This window comes from Carcharhinus amblyrhynchos, chromosome 1 (assembly GCF_965287045.1).
Source record: "Carcharhinus amblyrhynchos chromosome 1, sCarAmb.v2.hapA, whole genome shotgun sequence".
Taxonomy (NCBI): domain Eukaryota; kingdom Metazoa; phylum Chordata; class Chondrichthyes; order Carcharhiniformes; family Carcharhinidae; genus Carcharhinus; species Carcharhinus amblyrhynchos.
The window spans coordinates 63,119,609-63,137,583 of record NC_137324.1 but is presented as its reverse complement, the minus strand read 5'-3'; the positions used below and the strand labels follow the sequence as shown (position 1 = coordinate 63,137,583).

Here is a 17,975-nt window from a genome sequence, read left to right as displayed (position 1 = left end):
TTCACAAAGTGGAAAAAGAAATAAGAGACTATGTATTATGAAACAAGTTAAATTACTTGAGGATTAAATTGGCAATGGCAACATACAGATCACAAAGTCCCAGTATTGATACTGGAGAGAAAACCACCAGCAACTAACGACCCAGGTCGTTTCACCAGGCAACTAATCAGTTAAGACAAAAGTAATTAGCTATTGTTCTTCAGTCACAAAGTCGCAGCTATATCAACAGGCTGAGATACGTGAACGCGCACACATCCTCCATAGTGCTCTGGTCTGAAGGAAAACCATGCAGGATGTGGAGGATGCTGGAAAAGTTGTAATTTACTGTCCGTCATCCTGTTGCCTTAAAGTTGTAGTGGTGAGCCTTCTTGAATTGTCAATCCTTGTGCAGATGATACTCTCACATAACAGTTACTTAAAAAAAAAATCATGAAATGTGGGCATCACTGGCCAGGCCAGCATTTATTGCTCATCCCTACTTGTCACTGAGGTAGTGGTGGTGAACCACATTCTTGACCCACTGCAATCCATGTGGTGTAGGAACACCCACACTACTGTTGGGAAGGAGTTCCAAGATTTTGACCCGTGACAGTGAAGGAAGGTCAACGCATTTCCAAGTCAGGATGGTGTATGGCTTGGAGGGAAACTTGCAGGTGGACGCATTCCCATGTATCTGTTGCCCCTATCCTTCTAGGTACGTACATGTGGAAGGTGCTGTCAAAGGAGACTTGATGAGTTGCTGAGGTGCATCTTTATAATGATGCACACTACTGCCACTATGCAATGGTGGAGGAAGTGGATATTTAAGGTGGTAGGTGGGGTGTAAATCAGTGGGCTGCTTTGTCTTGGATGGTGTTGAGCTTCTTGTTGGAGCTGCATTCAGCTTGGCAAGTGGAGCATCATATTCTGGACTCGTGCCGTGAAAATGGTGGATAATTTTGGGAATCAGGAGGTGGTTACTTGCTGCAGAATTCCAAGTCTCCGACCTGCTCTTGAAGCCACATTATTTATATGATTGGCCCAGTTTAGATTCAGGATAACGTTGATAGTGAGGGACTCAGCAATGGTAATTCCATCAAATGCCATGGGGAGATGGTCGGTTTCTCTCTTGTTGAAGATGGTCATTACCTGGCACTTAAGTGGCGTGAATGCTACTTCATACTTAATAGACCAAACCCGAATGTGGACGAGGTTTTGTTGCATATGCACGCAGGCTGCTTCAGTATCTGAGGAGTTGCAAAAGTGCTGAACGTTACACAAACATCCACTTCAGATTCTAGTTTGGAAGGAAGGTCATTGATGGAACGGTAGAAGATGACCAACCCGTAGGACATTACCCCGAAGATCTCCTGCACCGTCACAGGCATTAGACAATTGACCTCCAACAACCACTATCATCTCCCTTTCTGCTAGGTATCACTTCAACTGGTGGAGAGTTTCCCACCAATTCCTATTGAGTTCAGTTTTGCTCAGGCTTCTTGATGGTACACTTGGTCAAATGCTATTTGATATCAAGGGCAGTCACTCTCACCTCCCTCTTGAATTCAACATTCTATTCATATTTGGACTGAGGATGTAATAAGGTCAGGAGATGACCTCAGCAAGAATATGCTATCTGAACATTAGCCCAAAAATTACTTTATTTAAAACTTCTCAAACACATAACTGGCTAGATTAGTTTTTAAATGGCCCATCCTTATTAACTTTAAAAAGGTGGTGGTGAGCTAGTCAGTATTTCATATTATTGATAACCACAATCTTTTATTCATCAGATTCTTTTGTATCTTGCATTTCTGCAGCAATATAATGCTTAAGTGCTCCAATAAACATTAGTTTTAGTGAGAATGTTATCTTCTGATAAAGATATAATTTTTATACGTTATTAATCCAACTGTTTACCTTAACGTTAGATTTCTTATTGAAATTTACCACAACTCCCCAACCAAAGTCATCATCATCATTTTTCACCTGAAAGACAAAAGATTATTAAAGATGACCTAAAATTAGTTTTTTCTAAGTATTTCATATTATGTAGCCAAAATAATGACGTATATCACTGATAATCCAGAAAACATAAAAAGCAGAATTATTGTCGCATTTCCCAATTCAGAAAAACTTTCTCAAAATTATGATTGAATCCATGGTTACAATAATGGACATGATGTGGGTATGCCGGCGTTGGACTGGCGTAAACACAGTAAAAAGTCTGACAACACCAGGTTTTAGTCCAACCTATTTATTTGATAATATACTCACAAGCTTTCGAGGGACACCCTCTTCGTCAGGTGAATGGAGAGTTCTGGCCTCAGACAGAGCATATAAAGCACAGACAGTTTAGAGATTACTGATTAGAATGCGAATCTTTACACCTAACCTGCTGTTCAAGACCTGAAGTGGCTGATAATGTGAGTGGAAGGAGCACTGATCACAGTTTAAAGAGATGTGTATTGTCTCCAGACAGTACAGTAAGTGAGGTTTTGCAAACCCAGGCAAGTCACGGGGGTTACAGATAGTGCGACATGAACCCAAGATCCCTGTTGAGACCGTCCTCATGTGTGCGGAACTTGGCAATCAGTCTCTGTTCAGCGACTCTGCGCTGTCGTGTGTCATGAAGGCCGCCTTGGAGAATGCTTACCCGAAGGTCAGAGGCTGAATGCCCGTGACCACTGAAGGACACAGTGGACAGAGTACCCTTCGTCGTCCAGTACTTCCCCGGAGCGGAGAAGCTACGACATCTTCTCCGGAGTCTTCAACATATCATTGATGAAGACGAACATCTCGCCAGGGCTATCCCCACACCCCCACTTCTTGCTTTCAGACAACCACACAACCTCAAACAGACCATTGTTCGCAGCAAACTACCCAGCCTTCAGGAGAACAGTGACCACAATACCACACAACCCTGCCACAGCAACCTCTGCAAGACATGCCGGATCATCGACATGGATACCATCATCACACGTGAGAATACCGTCCACCAGGTACATGGTAAATACTCTTGCAACTCGGCCAACATTGTCTACCTGATACGTTGCAAGAAAGGATGTCCCGAAGCATGGTACATTGGGGAGACCATGCAGACGCTACGACAACGGATGAATGAACATCGCTCGACAGTCACCAGGCAAGACTGTTCCCTTCCTGTTGGCGAACACTTCAGTGGTCACGGGCATTCAGCCTCTGACCTTCGGGTAAGCATTCTCCAAGGCGGCCTTCATGACACACGACAGCGCAGAGTCGCTGAACAGAGACTGATAGCCAAGTTCCGCACACATGAGGACGGTCTCAACAGGGATCTTGGGTTCATGTCGCACTATCTGTAACCCCCGTGACTTGCCTGGGTTTGCAAAACCTCACTTACTGTACTGTCTGGAGACAATACACATCTCTTTAAACTGTGATCAGTGCTCCTTCCACTCACATTATCAGCCACTTCAGGTCTTGAACAGCAGGTTAGGTGTAAAGATTCGCATTCTAATCAGTAATCTCTAAACTGTCTGTGCTTTATATGCTCTGTCTGAGGCCAGAACTCTCCATTCACCTGACGAAGAGGGTGTCCCTCGAAAGCTTGTGAGTATATTATCAAATAAATAGGTTGGACTAAAACCTGGTGTTGTCAGACTTTTTACAATAATGGAAACAGATTTTTGAATTGCTGTGAAGTCCGCAGTGTCACACCAAGCAAGTGCTCTTGCTTCAAACCTTTGACGAAGAGGTTAAGACAAATAATTTGCTTCAGCCTGTTCAAATGGCTATGACTGCAAGGCACTGGATTCTCAACTCAGTGACTCAAAATTAAATTTCTGTTTCAATGGCCATTACGTTGCTTTTCCAGGAGCAACATTGTTGGGCAGCTTGTTTAACCAAATTGAAAAGACTGCTTGGTTCTTAGCCTCCATGCATGGTTTGATATGGGTTGTATCAATGTTCCCTGGTGCAATTCAAAGCAATATAAACAAAATCATAAATATATGTCATAAGCATACTTCAGAAGAAACAAACAATGATGGCTTAAGCATACCTTAACAAGTCTGCCTGGCTGAAGAAATGGTAGGCAGTATTTTGGTTTGTGTATATATTCCTCAATTTCTTTACCCAATTTAGCCAGTTGCTGCCTTATTTTGTAATAAGTGACAACACTTTCTTCATTGGGAATTTCAATTTCATTATACTGCCCTTCCAATACCCTGACCTCTGTAAAAGACACAAAATAATCAGTTACATACAAGGTGAACTATATTTACATATTTTTGTTTGAGAAATCGCTCACAGGATCAGCATTTATCACCTTTCCCTAATTGCTCTCGAGGAAATGATGGTGAGTTTCCTTCTTAAGCCGCTGTAAGTCCATGTGGTGTAGGAACACCCACAATGTGGTTAGGAAGGGTATTCCAGGATAATGGCCCATTGACAGTAAAGCAACATTGATATGGTTCCAAGTTAGGATACTTGGTGACTTGGAGGGGAATTTGCAGGTGGGATAGTGCGCCGAACCATAGCCCTGCCATCTTTGTTCTTCTGGGTGGCAGAGGTGAAATGTTGGAAGGTGCTGTAGAGGTCTTGAAAAGTTGCTGTAGACAGCACAGACTAGAGTAAATGAATGTTTAAGGAGCTGGATAGGTGACCATTGAGGCAGATAGTTTGTCATTGATGGTGTTGAGCTTCTTGGACTTCTCTTATCCAGCCAAGCAAGGAGTTTCTATTTTAGTGTTTTGTAGATGGTGGAAAAGCTTTGGGCAGTCAGTAGGTGAATTACATGCCACCAAATTTGCACCCTATGACTTGGTCTTGGTGTCACGGTGTTTTGATGTCTATTCCAGTTAATTTTTAGACGAAGGTGAACCCCCATTCCCCAACACTTCCTTCACACCACCAGGATGTTGACAACAATGATATGTCACAATGAAAGGCCACTGAATGTCACAGGGTCACAACAGGCTTTTCTCTTCTTGGAAATGGTCACTGTTTGGCACTTGTCATTCCTCAGCCAAATCTTGAATGACATAAAAATCTGCTGCATGCAGTATGGACTGCTTCATAATCTCAAGGGTTGTGAATAGAACTGAACACGCTCCTTTCATAAGCATTCATTAATAATGAAGCAATTAACCAAATAGAAGTAATATATATATAATAGATTCAAGTGGGTGGGGTGCCGTATGGTATTCCTTCCCAAAACCTTTCTGTGGCATTGTTTACAATAAGTGAGAGGCTATGTTAACTAGAAAATGAGATCTAGATTTTAAAAAAGCTGGAAATGTATAATTGCACCAATGAAGGAGGGCATGGATTTAAGCAGAAAATGTTGCAAATACTCAGGAGGTCTGACAGCATCAATGGAGAGAGAAAGAGAGTAAATATTTCAGGTCGATGACCTTTCATCAGAGTAGTTCTCACTGTCCATCATTTGTAGAGTGCATTTAATGTCATAAAACATTCTAAAGCACTTCACGGGAACATTAAACAAAACTTGACACCGAACCACAGACGTTTGGACAGAAAATCAAAAGTTGGGTCAAAGAGGTAAGTTTTAATGCATGTATTAAAAAAAGTAAGAGGGGTAGAGAACCAGCGAGGTTTAAGCTGGGAATCAAAAGCACAAAGCCTTGACAAATACGGGTTGCCAATGGTGCAGCAATTAAAATTGGGAGTGTGCTAGAGGTCAGAAATAGAGGAAAGTAGATGCCTAAATGTTGTGGGGCTGGAGGTGATTACAGAGACGTCAAGGAATTCAAAATCAAGATTAAGAATTTTAAAATCAAAGTCTTGTTTTGCTGTCACTGAACACTTGGGTGAAGAATGCTCTGAACTTGGTGCGAATTAGGTCATAGGCAGCAGATTTAATTCTCAAAGAGGCACTGCATTATTACAAACAATACAGTTTCCCACAACACTTTTATGGCCAGAGTGAGATTGACAAAATAAACCCAAATTTCTGCAGGGACTGGAATAGAATTTCTCAGATTCATTGCACAAAGCAAAATCACAAGTGGCAGAGAGATGCTCATCTCAAATATGTGGCTATGTTTGAACCAAAATGTTCAAATCAGAAAGATGAGGAAACACACTGACCTCATGTTCCAAACTAATTGCTGAAGCCAACTACAGAGAGTTATGGCAATTAAAGCAATTTTTGCCACCTGCTACCTTAGGGGAACTTATTCAACAGAAGTCTGTGTAAACTGAAATGCAGGCAGCTGCATTAGCAGACACCTAAAAGGCACCAGCTGGAATTCTGGATGTGCAAAGTATTTGACAATAAGCAGTTTCTTCTCCTAAAATCTCCTAAAGTGTTCTTCTGTTCCTCCAAACTTCTGCTAGAGTACAAAATTGCAGACTTTCTGCAGTTGAATGGGAAGAATCCCATGAGGTGAGAGTGACTGTCCCCTTGACATTAGGGCAGTATTTGGCCGTGTATGCCATTAAAGAATCCTAGCAAAACTGGAGTCAATGGGAATTGGGAAAAACTCTCTGCTGGTTGGAGTCATACCTGGCAAAAAGGAAGATGGTTGTGGTTGTGGGAGGGCTATCATCATATTTCCAAGTCATCAGTGCAAGAGTGCTTCAGAATAGTGTCCTCGGCCCAACCATCTTCAGCTGCTTAATTAATGACCTTCCTTCCATCATAAGGTCAGAAATGGGGATGTTCGCTGATGACTGTACAATATTCGGACCATCCACAAAGCCTCAGATACTGAAGCAGTTCATATCCAAATGCTGCAGGACTTGCTGACAAGAGGCAAGTAACAATCGTGCCATCTAAGCACCAGGCAATGACTATCTCCAACAAGGAAGGATCTAATTTGGTCTAGCAAGTGATGTCCACATCCCATAAATGAATTTTTAAAAATCACATCCTGTCAATCAGAAAAGACCCAATTATGCATACTCTCTGTTTCTTCCCATGCATTATCATCTTTATTTTTCCACAATGACATTTGATGTGGTACCTTACAGACTCCCGTTTATTCGGAGCATATGTTATCCCTTCAAAGAACTCAAATAAATTGGTTAAACACAATTTCCCTTTCATAAAACTGGGCTGATTCTTCCCAATTATCTTGAGATTTTCCAAATGCTCAGATATAATCTCTTTAATAATTGATTCTAACACAAACTGGCCTACAGTTCCCTGTTTTCTGTCTTCTTCCCTAATAGAGAGGTTATATTTGTTACTTCCCAATCTGATGGAACAGTTCCAGAATCTAGGGAATTGTAGAAAATTATCAGTGCATCTATAACCTCATTGGCCACTTCTTTTAAGACACTAGAATGAAGTCCATCTGGACCTGGAGATTTGTTAGCCCGCAGCTCCATCAGTTTGCTCAGTGCTGCCTCCCTTGTGACTGTAATTTCCCCAAGTTCCTTTCTCCCTCCCTCCTCTTGATTTACACGACGACTAAATACAGAAGCAAAATATTTGTTAAATTCAGCCGCCATTTCCTTATTATTTACTATTAACTCCCCATCCTCATTCTCCAGAGGATTAACACTCATTCTTCTCCTTTTTCAATATCTGTACAAACTCTTGCTCTCCATATTTACATTTCCAGCTAGCTTCCTCTTGTCCTCCAATTTCTTTCCCCTGATCAACCTTTTAGTCATTCTCCTCTATTCTTTATAGTCTGACCAATTATCTAACCAGCCACTGACATTTGCGTAGTTATAAGTTTGATGTTTTCCTTACCTACTTTATTGATCATCCCACTGGAATTTTTTTTTGAAGAGTAGGATCATACAAATTCTGACTATTCTGAAATATCTCCTTAAACATCCACCATTACTTCCCCATTGACCTACCCCCTAACCTAGCATCTTAATTTGCTTCAAGTAGCTCAGCTTTCATACCAAATTAGTTATTGTTTGGGGCCTCTAAATCACACCTAGCAATAATTTATTTCCTGATAATTCATCATCTCCATCCAAAACAATTCCACAACTTGATCCCCTGATCCAAGGTCATCTCTCCAATTATTATACCATTATTACACCAATGCCATCCTTGATTAACAGTGCCAACCCTTCACCTTGACCCTACTACCTATTTTTCCTGAATGCCATATACGTCTTGATATTCAATTTTCTTCATCCTGCAGCCACATCTCCATAATAGTTATCAGATTACATTTATTTACTTCAACGTGGGCTGTCAATTTGTTTACTTTTTTCTCTCTGCCTGCCATTCCCTTAACTAATTTCTCAGATTACTATTTTCCTGTCTTACCTTACCTCAGACATACCACATCTGATCACTTGCCTCCATGTTTAGTTTGAAGCCCTCTTTACTTCCCTAATTAAATGGTCTGCATGAAACACTGGTTCCAGCACAATCCAGGTACAGGTCATCCCTCCATTTTCCCCATTACTGGCGCCAGTGCCTCACAAACTGGAACCCACTTCTTCCCTACCTGTTTTTGAGCCACATATCCATCTCTCCAATTTTATGTGCCCTATGCCAATTTGCACATAGCTCCAGATAGTAATCCAGAGGTAATAATAACCTGTGAGGTTCTGCTTAATTTGGTGCCTAGCTCTTCATAGTAACAATGCAGAAACTATTTCCTTGTCCTGCCTATGTTGTTGGTACCTGCATGGACCACAACGAGATTCTCCCCCACCCACTGCATTTTCTCCCCAGCCCTGAGCAGAGGTCCCGAACTGCTGTCTGCAGCAACACAGCCATCTGGACTCTTGCTCTTTGCTGCAGAGAACAGTGTCAATCCTCTCTCGCTATACTGTCCCCTGCTACCACTAAATTCCTGTTGCTCCCTCAATGTCAATGGTTTCCTGTACCATGGTGCCATGGTCAGTTTGCTCACCCACCTTACAGCTCCCAAACAAGCTGGGAGAACATCAAACCAACTGGACAATTGCAGAGGCTAACACTCCTGTTCTGTGGGTTCCCTTACCTCCCTCACCTGCAATCACAGCCTCCTGTCCCTGACCACTTACAAAATCAGAAGATCCTATCCTAAGTGACTGCCTCCTGGTACAAAGCATCCAGGTAACTTGTCCCTTTTCTGATGTGGCACACATTCTGCAGCTCAGCCTCAGGCTCAATGACTCTGAACTGAAGTTCCTTGAGCTGTAAACTCTTACTGCAGACGTGTTTGCCCTGTACATTTGTATCCAGGAGTCTCTGCTAACATTTTCTATTAACATCAAGTTGAGAAAGCCCTTCGGACTCTGCACCAACGAAACTACACTAAGTCTTTATTAAACCCACTCTCCAGCATTTGCTGCATAGGATTGAATGTTTTGAATTATGTTTAGAATTGGCTTGATTGAAGTCAGAGAGTAGTGGAAGTGTGTTTTTCTGGCTGCAGGTATGACTGGTGGTATCACTGCAGGGATCTGTACTGGGACCTCTGCTGTTTGGTTTATATATAAATTACTTGGCTGAAAACGTAGATGGGTGGGTTAGTTAGTAAGTTTGCAGATGATACAAAGATAGGTGGAGTTGTGGATAGTGTAGAAGGTGGTCAAAGGATACAGCAGGATACAGACCAGCTACACATATGGATGGAAAAGTGGCAGATGGGGAGTTTAATCCAGGCAGGTGTAAGGTGCTGCACCCTGGGAGATCAAATATTAAGGGCAAGTATACGGTTAATGACAGGACCTTGAACAGCATTGATGTACAGAGGGATCTTGGGGTTCAAGTCCATAGCTCCCTGAAAGTGGCCGCACAAGTAGACAGGGTGGTAAAGAAGGCATAAGGCATGCTTGCCTTCATTGTTGGGGCACTGAGTACAAGAGTCAGGATGTCATGTTGCAGCTTTATAAAACTTTGGTAGGCCGCACTTAAGAATATTGTGTTCAATTCTGGTTGCCACATTACAGGAAAGATGTGGAGGCTTTGGAGAGGGTGCAGAAGAGGTTTACCAGGATGCTGCTTGGATTAGAGGGCATGAGCGAAAGGGAGAGGCTGGATAAATTAGGGTTGTTTTCTCTGGAGTGGTGGAAGCTGACAGGAGACCTAATACAAGTCTATAAAATTGAGAGACATAGATAGGGTTGACAGAATCTCTCCCACAGAGTTGAAATGTCTAATATTAGGGGGCATGCACTTAAGGTGAGAGGGGCAAGTTCTTTACATTGAGTGTCTGGAATGCGCTGCCAAGAGTGGTGGTGCAGGCAGATAAAATAGATGCATTTAAGGGGCTTTTAGATAAGCACATGAATATGCAAGGAATAGAGGGATATAGACCAAGGACAGGCAGAATGGATTAGTTTAATTTGGCATCATGTTCCTGTTGGGACGCGATGGCCTAGTGGTTATTATCACTAAACTGTTAATCTAGAAACTCAGCTAATGTTCCAGGGACCTGGGTTCGAATTTGAATTCAATAAAAAAAAGGGCATGCTTGCCTTCATTAGCCGGGCATTATGTTTAAAAATTGGCGAGTCAAGTTGAAACGTAGAAACATAGAAAAACTACAGCACAATACAGGCCCTTCAGCCTACAAAGTTGTGCCAAACATGTCCCTACCTTAGAGATTACTAGGCTTACCTACAACCCTCTATCTTACAAAGTTCCATGTACTTATGTAAAAGTCTCTTAAAAGACCCTATTGAATCCGCCTCTATCACGCGTTGCTGGCAGCCCATTCCACGCGCCTATCATTCTGAGTGAAAAACGTACCCCTGATATCTCCTCTGTACCTACTCCCCAGCACCTTAAACCTGTGTCCTCTTGTGGCAGCCATTTCAGCCCTGGGAAAAAGCCTGTTGCATCTTTATAGAACCTTAGTTAGGCTGCACTTGGAATATAATGTTCAATTCCGGTCGCCACACTACCAGAAGGACGTGGATGCTTTGGAGAGGGTACAGAAAAGATTTACCAGGATGTTGCCTGGGCCTTAGCTATGAGGAGAGGTTGGAGAAACTTGGTTTGTTCTCACTGCAGCAACAGAGGTTGAGGGGAGACCTGATAGAAGACTACAAGATTATGAGAGGCATGCACAGAGTGGATAGTTCAGAAGCTTTTTCCCACGGTGGAAGGGTCAATTATTTGTGGGTATAGATTTAAGGTGCGAGGGGCAAGGTTTAAAGGAGATGTACGAGGCAGATTTTTTACACAGAGTAGTGGGTGCCTGGAACATGTTGCTGGGGGAGGTAGTGGAAACTGCTACGGTAATGACTTTTAAGGGGCATCTTGACAAGTACATGAATAGGATGGTCCCCAGAAGAGTAGGGGGGTTTTAGTTAAGTCAGTGCAGGCTTGGATGGTCGAAGGGCCTGCTCCTGTGCTGTAATTTTCTTTGTTCTTTGTTGTTCTTTAAAACTTCTGGAATTAAGAATCTACTGATGACCATGAAATCACTGTGGATTGTCTGAAAAATTCATCTGGAAAGAAATCTGCTGTCCTTATGGTTTGGCCTAAATGTGACTCTAGGGCCACAGCAATGTGGTTAACTCTCAACAATTAGGGGTGAGCAATAAATGTTGACCAGTCAGTGATGCCCATGTCCCACGAATGATAAAGAAAAGAAACACTGTGGGCTGAGGCACCTGTTCCTATGCTATTCTATGACATTTCAAGTGCTCATCCACGTGCCTTTTAAAGCATTTTGTTTTTATATCAATTACAATCTCATTTAAAGGGAACATGTCATTTATTACCTTCAGTGGTTTGGCTTAAATCCTACTTAAATGGATGCGAGATATCAATATTTTGATACTAACATGAACTCAGCTGGTGCAAAGTCCAACCACATCTTATTGGGTGTGAATTCACAAATGCTAGTCATAATCTGGCACTAATTTGCCATTTCAAGAATCACAAGGACACTAAGTGTGGGAAAATAAAAATGACAAACTGACAGATTTAAGCAATGTTTCTTTGAGTTTGGGCACATGGTACCATTTGTGACAGGGGTGAGCATCTCATCGGTGTTAAAAGATCTGCAGTAAGAAATTGCTCAGTAAATGACATTCATTGCTAAATTCCTTCTGAAATCATTGGTATTACTTAACGGAAAAAGCTTCAAAAATGGAAAAAAATATTGTTGCCACAGAACATATGTAACCTGATTTACCAAGGAATTTAACTTAATTTTATCGAGGGAAGGTTTGCAGAAATTCTTCTTCGGAGAACGAAGGTTGTCAGTTTTTGGCCAAAGGAAGGGACCGCAATTCTTTGCCTAATGGCAAGTGTAAGCCTAAAAGGCTCAAGTTTGCAATACCGTTTGATTGATGGTATCTGCTGCATCAGAAGTGGAAACGGCACAAAGCGCATTTTTATTGTTGCTCCCAACAGCTCTCCTTGATGAAAAACTGATACATATTCCAACCGTTCATTGCTCCTGGGAGGAGTGCAAAAGATGCAGAAAATCTTATTGTTTCCTCTGGTTTCCTGATATTTTTTGAGCAATGGGTGCCAATTAACAAGAGAGAATTCCACAGTTATTTCCCCTTAATAGACCAGATCACACTACATGTTACACTCTAGTACTTCAATCTTCTGGATATATGGTTTTATTGGTTCAGGCAACAAAATTAAGCTTATTTAATGGAGAACCATCCAGCTATGTCATAAAGCTGACAACATTTCTTAAAAAGTAGCCTAGCTAAAGTTATTCTATAGAGCCCATTACTTAGAGTCAAATTTCACCGAATGGAATCCCACACCTTGCAACATGTGGTGCAGTTGTAAACTAATGAATATTCAACAATTTCATATTGCATGATTGAAAACTTAAGACTTTTAAGTAAAGGAAAATCAGACAAAATGCTCACATTTCCAGTCTGGACACCCTCGTCCAAAGAGACTTATTATTACAAAATAATTATTTGACAATTTCTAATATTAATCACCGTAATCCTCCAGTTCTGATTAAATTTTCAACTTCAAGTGTTAACTTGGATTCATTGCCACAACTGATGCCTGACTTGCTGAGCATTCTCCAGCATACTTATGTAACATGGGTAAGTTTCATCGATTTCCAATTGTTAAACATCTCCAAAGCAGTGTGATCATCGTACAAATAAAACAATGATGTCACATTCAAACATCCAGTTGTTCAGTTACACCCTTATAGGAAGTTATGGGCGGGGCGGGGGGGGGAATCTTTTCTGAAACAAGTTTGAATTTGCCAGAAGTAAATGAACGGGAGACAGCTGGCAGACAGGGCAAAATACAATAGTTAAGGATAGATAGGGAATTGTATCTCAAACGAGTGCACTAGGTGGACACATTTAAGTATCAGTGATGTGAACAAAAAGAGTGACAAAAAGGACAGTGAGCGTAAGCAACTACAGAAGTCAAAGCAGTGAAGGTATCATAGAATCCCTATAGTGCAGGAAGAGGCCATTTGGCCCATCGAGCGTGCACCGACAACAATCCTGCCCATGCCCCTTCCTGTAGCTCCGCATATTTTCCTGACTAATCCCCGTGACACTAAAGGACAATTTAGTATTGCGAATTCACCTAACCCGCACATTTTTGGAGAGTGGGAGGAAACCCCATGCAAACAGGGGGAGAACGTGTCAACTCAACAGACAGTGACCTGAGGCTGGAATTGAACCCGGGTCCATGGAGCCAGCAGTGCCACCCACTGATGAAACTCTGTCGGTTCAAAGAATAAGTAAATGGCAATTGTAAAGGGTTGGGGATACAGATGTGCATAGGATCAATTGCTTAGTTGGCATACATGGTCCAGAATACCAATTGTACGTTGATTCCAGATGTTCAGAACGTAGGAACAAATATAACTGGTATGGGAATGACAGGGTAAGCAGCCAGAGGTCATGGGTCCTATAGATAGGATTAATGGCTGGGACCAGCCTCAATTCAGCAACTGTACCTCAAATCTTATGGCACCTCAGGCTTTTTCACTCAACTGGAATTATTGGCTTTAATCGTAATGATTACATGACCTGGCAAAATCATTGCAACCAAACTCCACTGTCACTGATAATACATACACTAGATCTTGGTTATACTGATTTTACCATTCATGAGATGAAATTTGTGATGACTGCATCAAGTTCTGTGAATGAATGTAATGGATATATTCCGATTCACAACATTATAAAAATTTTAAGCTCTAGACCGTGTTATTAAACTGTGAAATTGGGGAGAATAATGTTACTCACTTTCCACCACTCCTGGGATTGCCTTGTAATTCTGGAACTGGTAGAAGGATTTTTCCAACATATATTCAGGATTGATCTCTTCAACACGAAGAAGGTTCAAAACCATGTTGTAGGTCAGGTGAAATGCACTGTTCAGGGCATCTGCTGAACCCTGAAAAATGAAGAATCGAATTGCTAAAATACAAACTCCCTCCTAGACAGCAATGCTAACTTCCTATTATTGCCCTCCACCCATATCCCCTGGCAAACTGTAACCCTTTCTCCTCCTGTATTGACTGCTGGAAAAGAACTGTTCTCCAACTCACCTCCAGCTCCACTTTTAATATCCTAATTATCTAACCTTTGTCTTTCTGTTAGCTGCAACAGTTGTGTCCGAGTTGCCAATGAAACCATTACTCTCTCTCACTGTTGTCATTGCCCTCGTCAGTGTTATCTTAAGGTTAAGGGTCAAGACTTTCTATGGTCTGGTGGGAATGTTGGATTAAAGATGTAGCAATGATGTGTATGACTTTGTTCTGTTGCTGCTTGATTTGCCTTTCAGGCAACTCTTCCAATTTTAGTACAATTACCTAGATATTCGTGAAAAGGACTTCTGTAGGGTCACACTAATCAGCTGCCAATGCCCAAACATCTGGAATTCCGTCCTGAAATCTTTGCGTCTCTCAAGTTCTCTTTCCTCCTTGAGCACGCTCCTTAAAACATCTCTCTTCATCTGCCCAAATATCATTTTAACGAGCTCAGTGTCACATTGTGCTTCATGTCTTTGTAAATTGCTTTTAACTCCGGTCACCTAAAGTTTACTCTCCAAATTCTTCTGTCTTCCTTCAAAACCATCCTTTCTCTTTGGCCGTGGCCTCCACTCTAACTTGTCTATTTTATCCCCTTTCCCTCCTGCTGGGTGTCCACTATTTTCCTATGCGTGAATAGCTTCGAGACATATTATTGTGCAGCATCTGATCTCACATGATCACTGCAGTCAATAGCAATGTCTGAAAAGTACAATTAAGCTATTTCTTATAAATTTCATTTTAAAAAATACTGAACATTTGCACTGTGATTGAAGACTGGAGTTTATAAGAAGTTAACCTGCTGTGTCACAGTCGCCATAATACACGTCTCAAGTTATAATATCAGTGTCATGTGGAGGTTTACTTTTCTTAAATGTGCTTTATCTATGTATTAATCAACACTATAATGTGGGGAAGAATTTTTAAAACGTATTGCCCAACTAGTACAGAAAAAAAAGAGAGCCTGTGTCTTTCATTTTGATAATGATTAGCCTTTCAATGAAGAATCATACCATGTTTAATCTGATCTAAATAGCAATGCAAGTTAATACAGGGGAAAAAGTTACACCAATTCTATTACCTTCAGAAGTTGTTTTCCAACAGTTGGACTCATCTTTTCATCCACCATAAGAATAACAATTCCTCTTTCATCCATGCCACGCCGACCAGCTCGACCAGACATCTGAATATATTCCCCTGAAGAGATCTATTAGGAAAAAGAAAATAAACTGTGTTAACATTTCAGACAATGCTTTTGAAAGTATGCCACTGCTGCAATATAGATTATTTGAACAACATTAACTTGAGCAAGTAGAAATGGATTAATAAATGAACATACTTGAATCAAATGAAGCTGATGTAACCACCAAGTCATCAGAATAATTTAGCAGTGGAATACTGGTTAAACATATAACGTTTGCAACTTAGCTAGTGGGAGAAAACTGGAGAATGAATTGTATTGCTTTTCAATGAGTAAATCAAATTGCAAATGACAGGTATGGTAATTCTGTTGTCTCATTAGCTTTTAATGCAGCAATTCTATGCATCGATGAACAATAACATTTTTTAGAGTGAAGTAAAAAAAGTGGAAGCGATCAATATGCTGTAAGTACAGCAGCAATCAGGTCATTCTAATTACAGGCAGATGAAATCACAGAATACGATTTCCCAAAACAAGGGTTAAAAAAAAATTCGGAGTTTTGTACAATAAAAACAAGTTTAGATGCGTTCAAATATACCAGCTGCTTAATGTGCTCAGCTAGAAAATGGCTTTCAAATTCAACTTCTCTGTATTGGTATTCAGGCCTATCCAAATTTTCCACTAAGATCAGTAGATTTTGATTTGATTTATTGTTATATGTATTGGTATACAGTGAAATATACTGTATATTGTTTCTTGCACACTATACAGACAAAGCACACCGTACAGAGAGAAGGAAAGAAGGGTGCAGAATCTAGTGTTACAGTCATAGATAGGGTGTTCAGAAAGGTCAATTTAATACAAAAAAAAATTAGAGGATATGCTGGGCACAGCTTGCAAGAAGTCGCTTGTTCCAGTGCCATCTTGGAATCAGAACCAGTCTGGGTCACAGGCCATCTTACAGCATGTGAGTTAACAGCCAAGAAGCAAAGAAAGCAGAAAACCAACAGGACACTTCTTCATGCACTTCTATCAGTTTGTAGCAAGTATGGAGATTACACTAGAAATAGGAGTAAGCTGCCAGGCCCTTCAAGCCTGCCCCGTCATTCAATAGCGGATCTATGCAAGGCTCAAGTCCGTTCATGTGCCATTTCCCCATATCGCTGTATTCCTTAATCTATGTGATCCAGCCTCCATCACCCTTTGGAGCAGAGAATTCCAGAGATTCACCACCCTCTGTGAGAAGAAATTGCTGAGCATCTCAATTTTAAATGACTGGCCCTTTGCAATGTAGCAATATTCCCATCATCGAGAATCTTCCACTAGTGGAAGTATCTTGCCATCCACCTTGTCAAGCCCCGTCAGGATCTTACATGTTTGAATAAGGTCGTCCCTCACTCTTCTAAACTCCAAGAAATACAAACTCAGACTATTTTGTCTCTATTGGTCGGCCAACCTTCCCATCCCAGGAATTAGCCCTTTGAATCTTCTTTGTACTGCCTCCAATGTTGCTAGGTCCCTTTTAAGCGAAGAGGACCAAAACTGCATGCAGTATTCCATGCAAGGCTTCATCAATATCCTTCCTGCTTTTAAACGTCAACCTTTTTGCAATAAAGGCCAAAATGCCATTTGCCCTTTTAACCACTTGTTGGACCTGCCAACTCGCTTGTTGTGAATCATGCACAAGAACACCTAGATCTCATTGTACTTCACTCATCTGCAGTCTCTCTCCATCCAGAGAATAATCTGCCCTTTTATTCCTCCTAATGATGTGCATCTCACATTTGCACACACTTTAAAAAATTAAATCGTGGGACATGGGTGTGCTGGCTGACCAGCATTTATTGCCCATCCCTAGGTGCCCTAAAAAAGATGGTGGTGATCCACCTTCTTGAATCGCTGCAGTCCATGTGCTGTGGGTAGACCCATAATGCCGTTCGGGAGGGAATCCCAGGATTTCGACTCAGTGACTGCAAAGGAATGGCAAAATATTTCCAAGTCAGGATGGTGAGTGGCATGGAGGGGAACTTGCAGATGGTGGTGTTCCCACGTATTTGATGCCCTTGTCCTTCTAGATGGAAGTGGCCATGGATTTGGAAGGTGCTGTCTAAGGATCTTTGGTGAATTTGTGCAGTGCATCATGTAGATAGTACTGCCTGTGTACTGAGTGTCTGAGGTGGAGGGATTGTTTGTAGATGTAGTGCCCATCAAGCAGGCTGTTTTGTCCTGGATGGTGTCAAGTTTCTTGAGTGTTGTTGGAACTGCACCCAACCAGGCAAGTGGGGAGCATTCCATCACACTCCTGACTTGTACCTTGTAGATGGTGGATCTTATTCCTAGCCTTTGACCTGCTCTTGTAGCCAGTGTTTATGTGGTGAGTCCAATTGAGTTTCTGGTCAATGGTAACCTAAGGGTGTTGACGGTGGCGTATTCTGTGATGGTAACAC

At 41.5% G+C, this 17,975-nt stretch overlaps 1 protein-coding gene across 1 annotated transcript in view; it reads right to left on the bottom strand.

Moving 5' to 3' along the window:
• Positions 1-17,975, bottom strand: part of mtrex (Mtr4 exosome RNA helicase) — a 132,746-nt gene that overhangs the window by 51,458 nt on the left and 63,313 nt on the right. Inside the window, exons 15-18 of the mRNA XM_080185937.1 lie at positions 15,469-15,594; positions 14,101-14,251; positions 4,022-4,194; positions 1,900-1,968 (exon numbers count right to left, since the gene is read on the bottom strand). Of these exons, the coding sequence (XP_080042063.1) occupies positions 1,900-1,968; positions 4,022-4,194; positions 14,101-14,251; positions 15,469-15,594 (519 nt within the window). The remainder of the gene's footprint in view (positions 1-1,899; positions 1,969-4,021; positions 4,195-14,100; positions 14,252-15,468; positions 15,595-17,975) is intronic.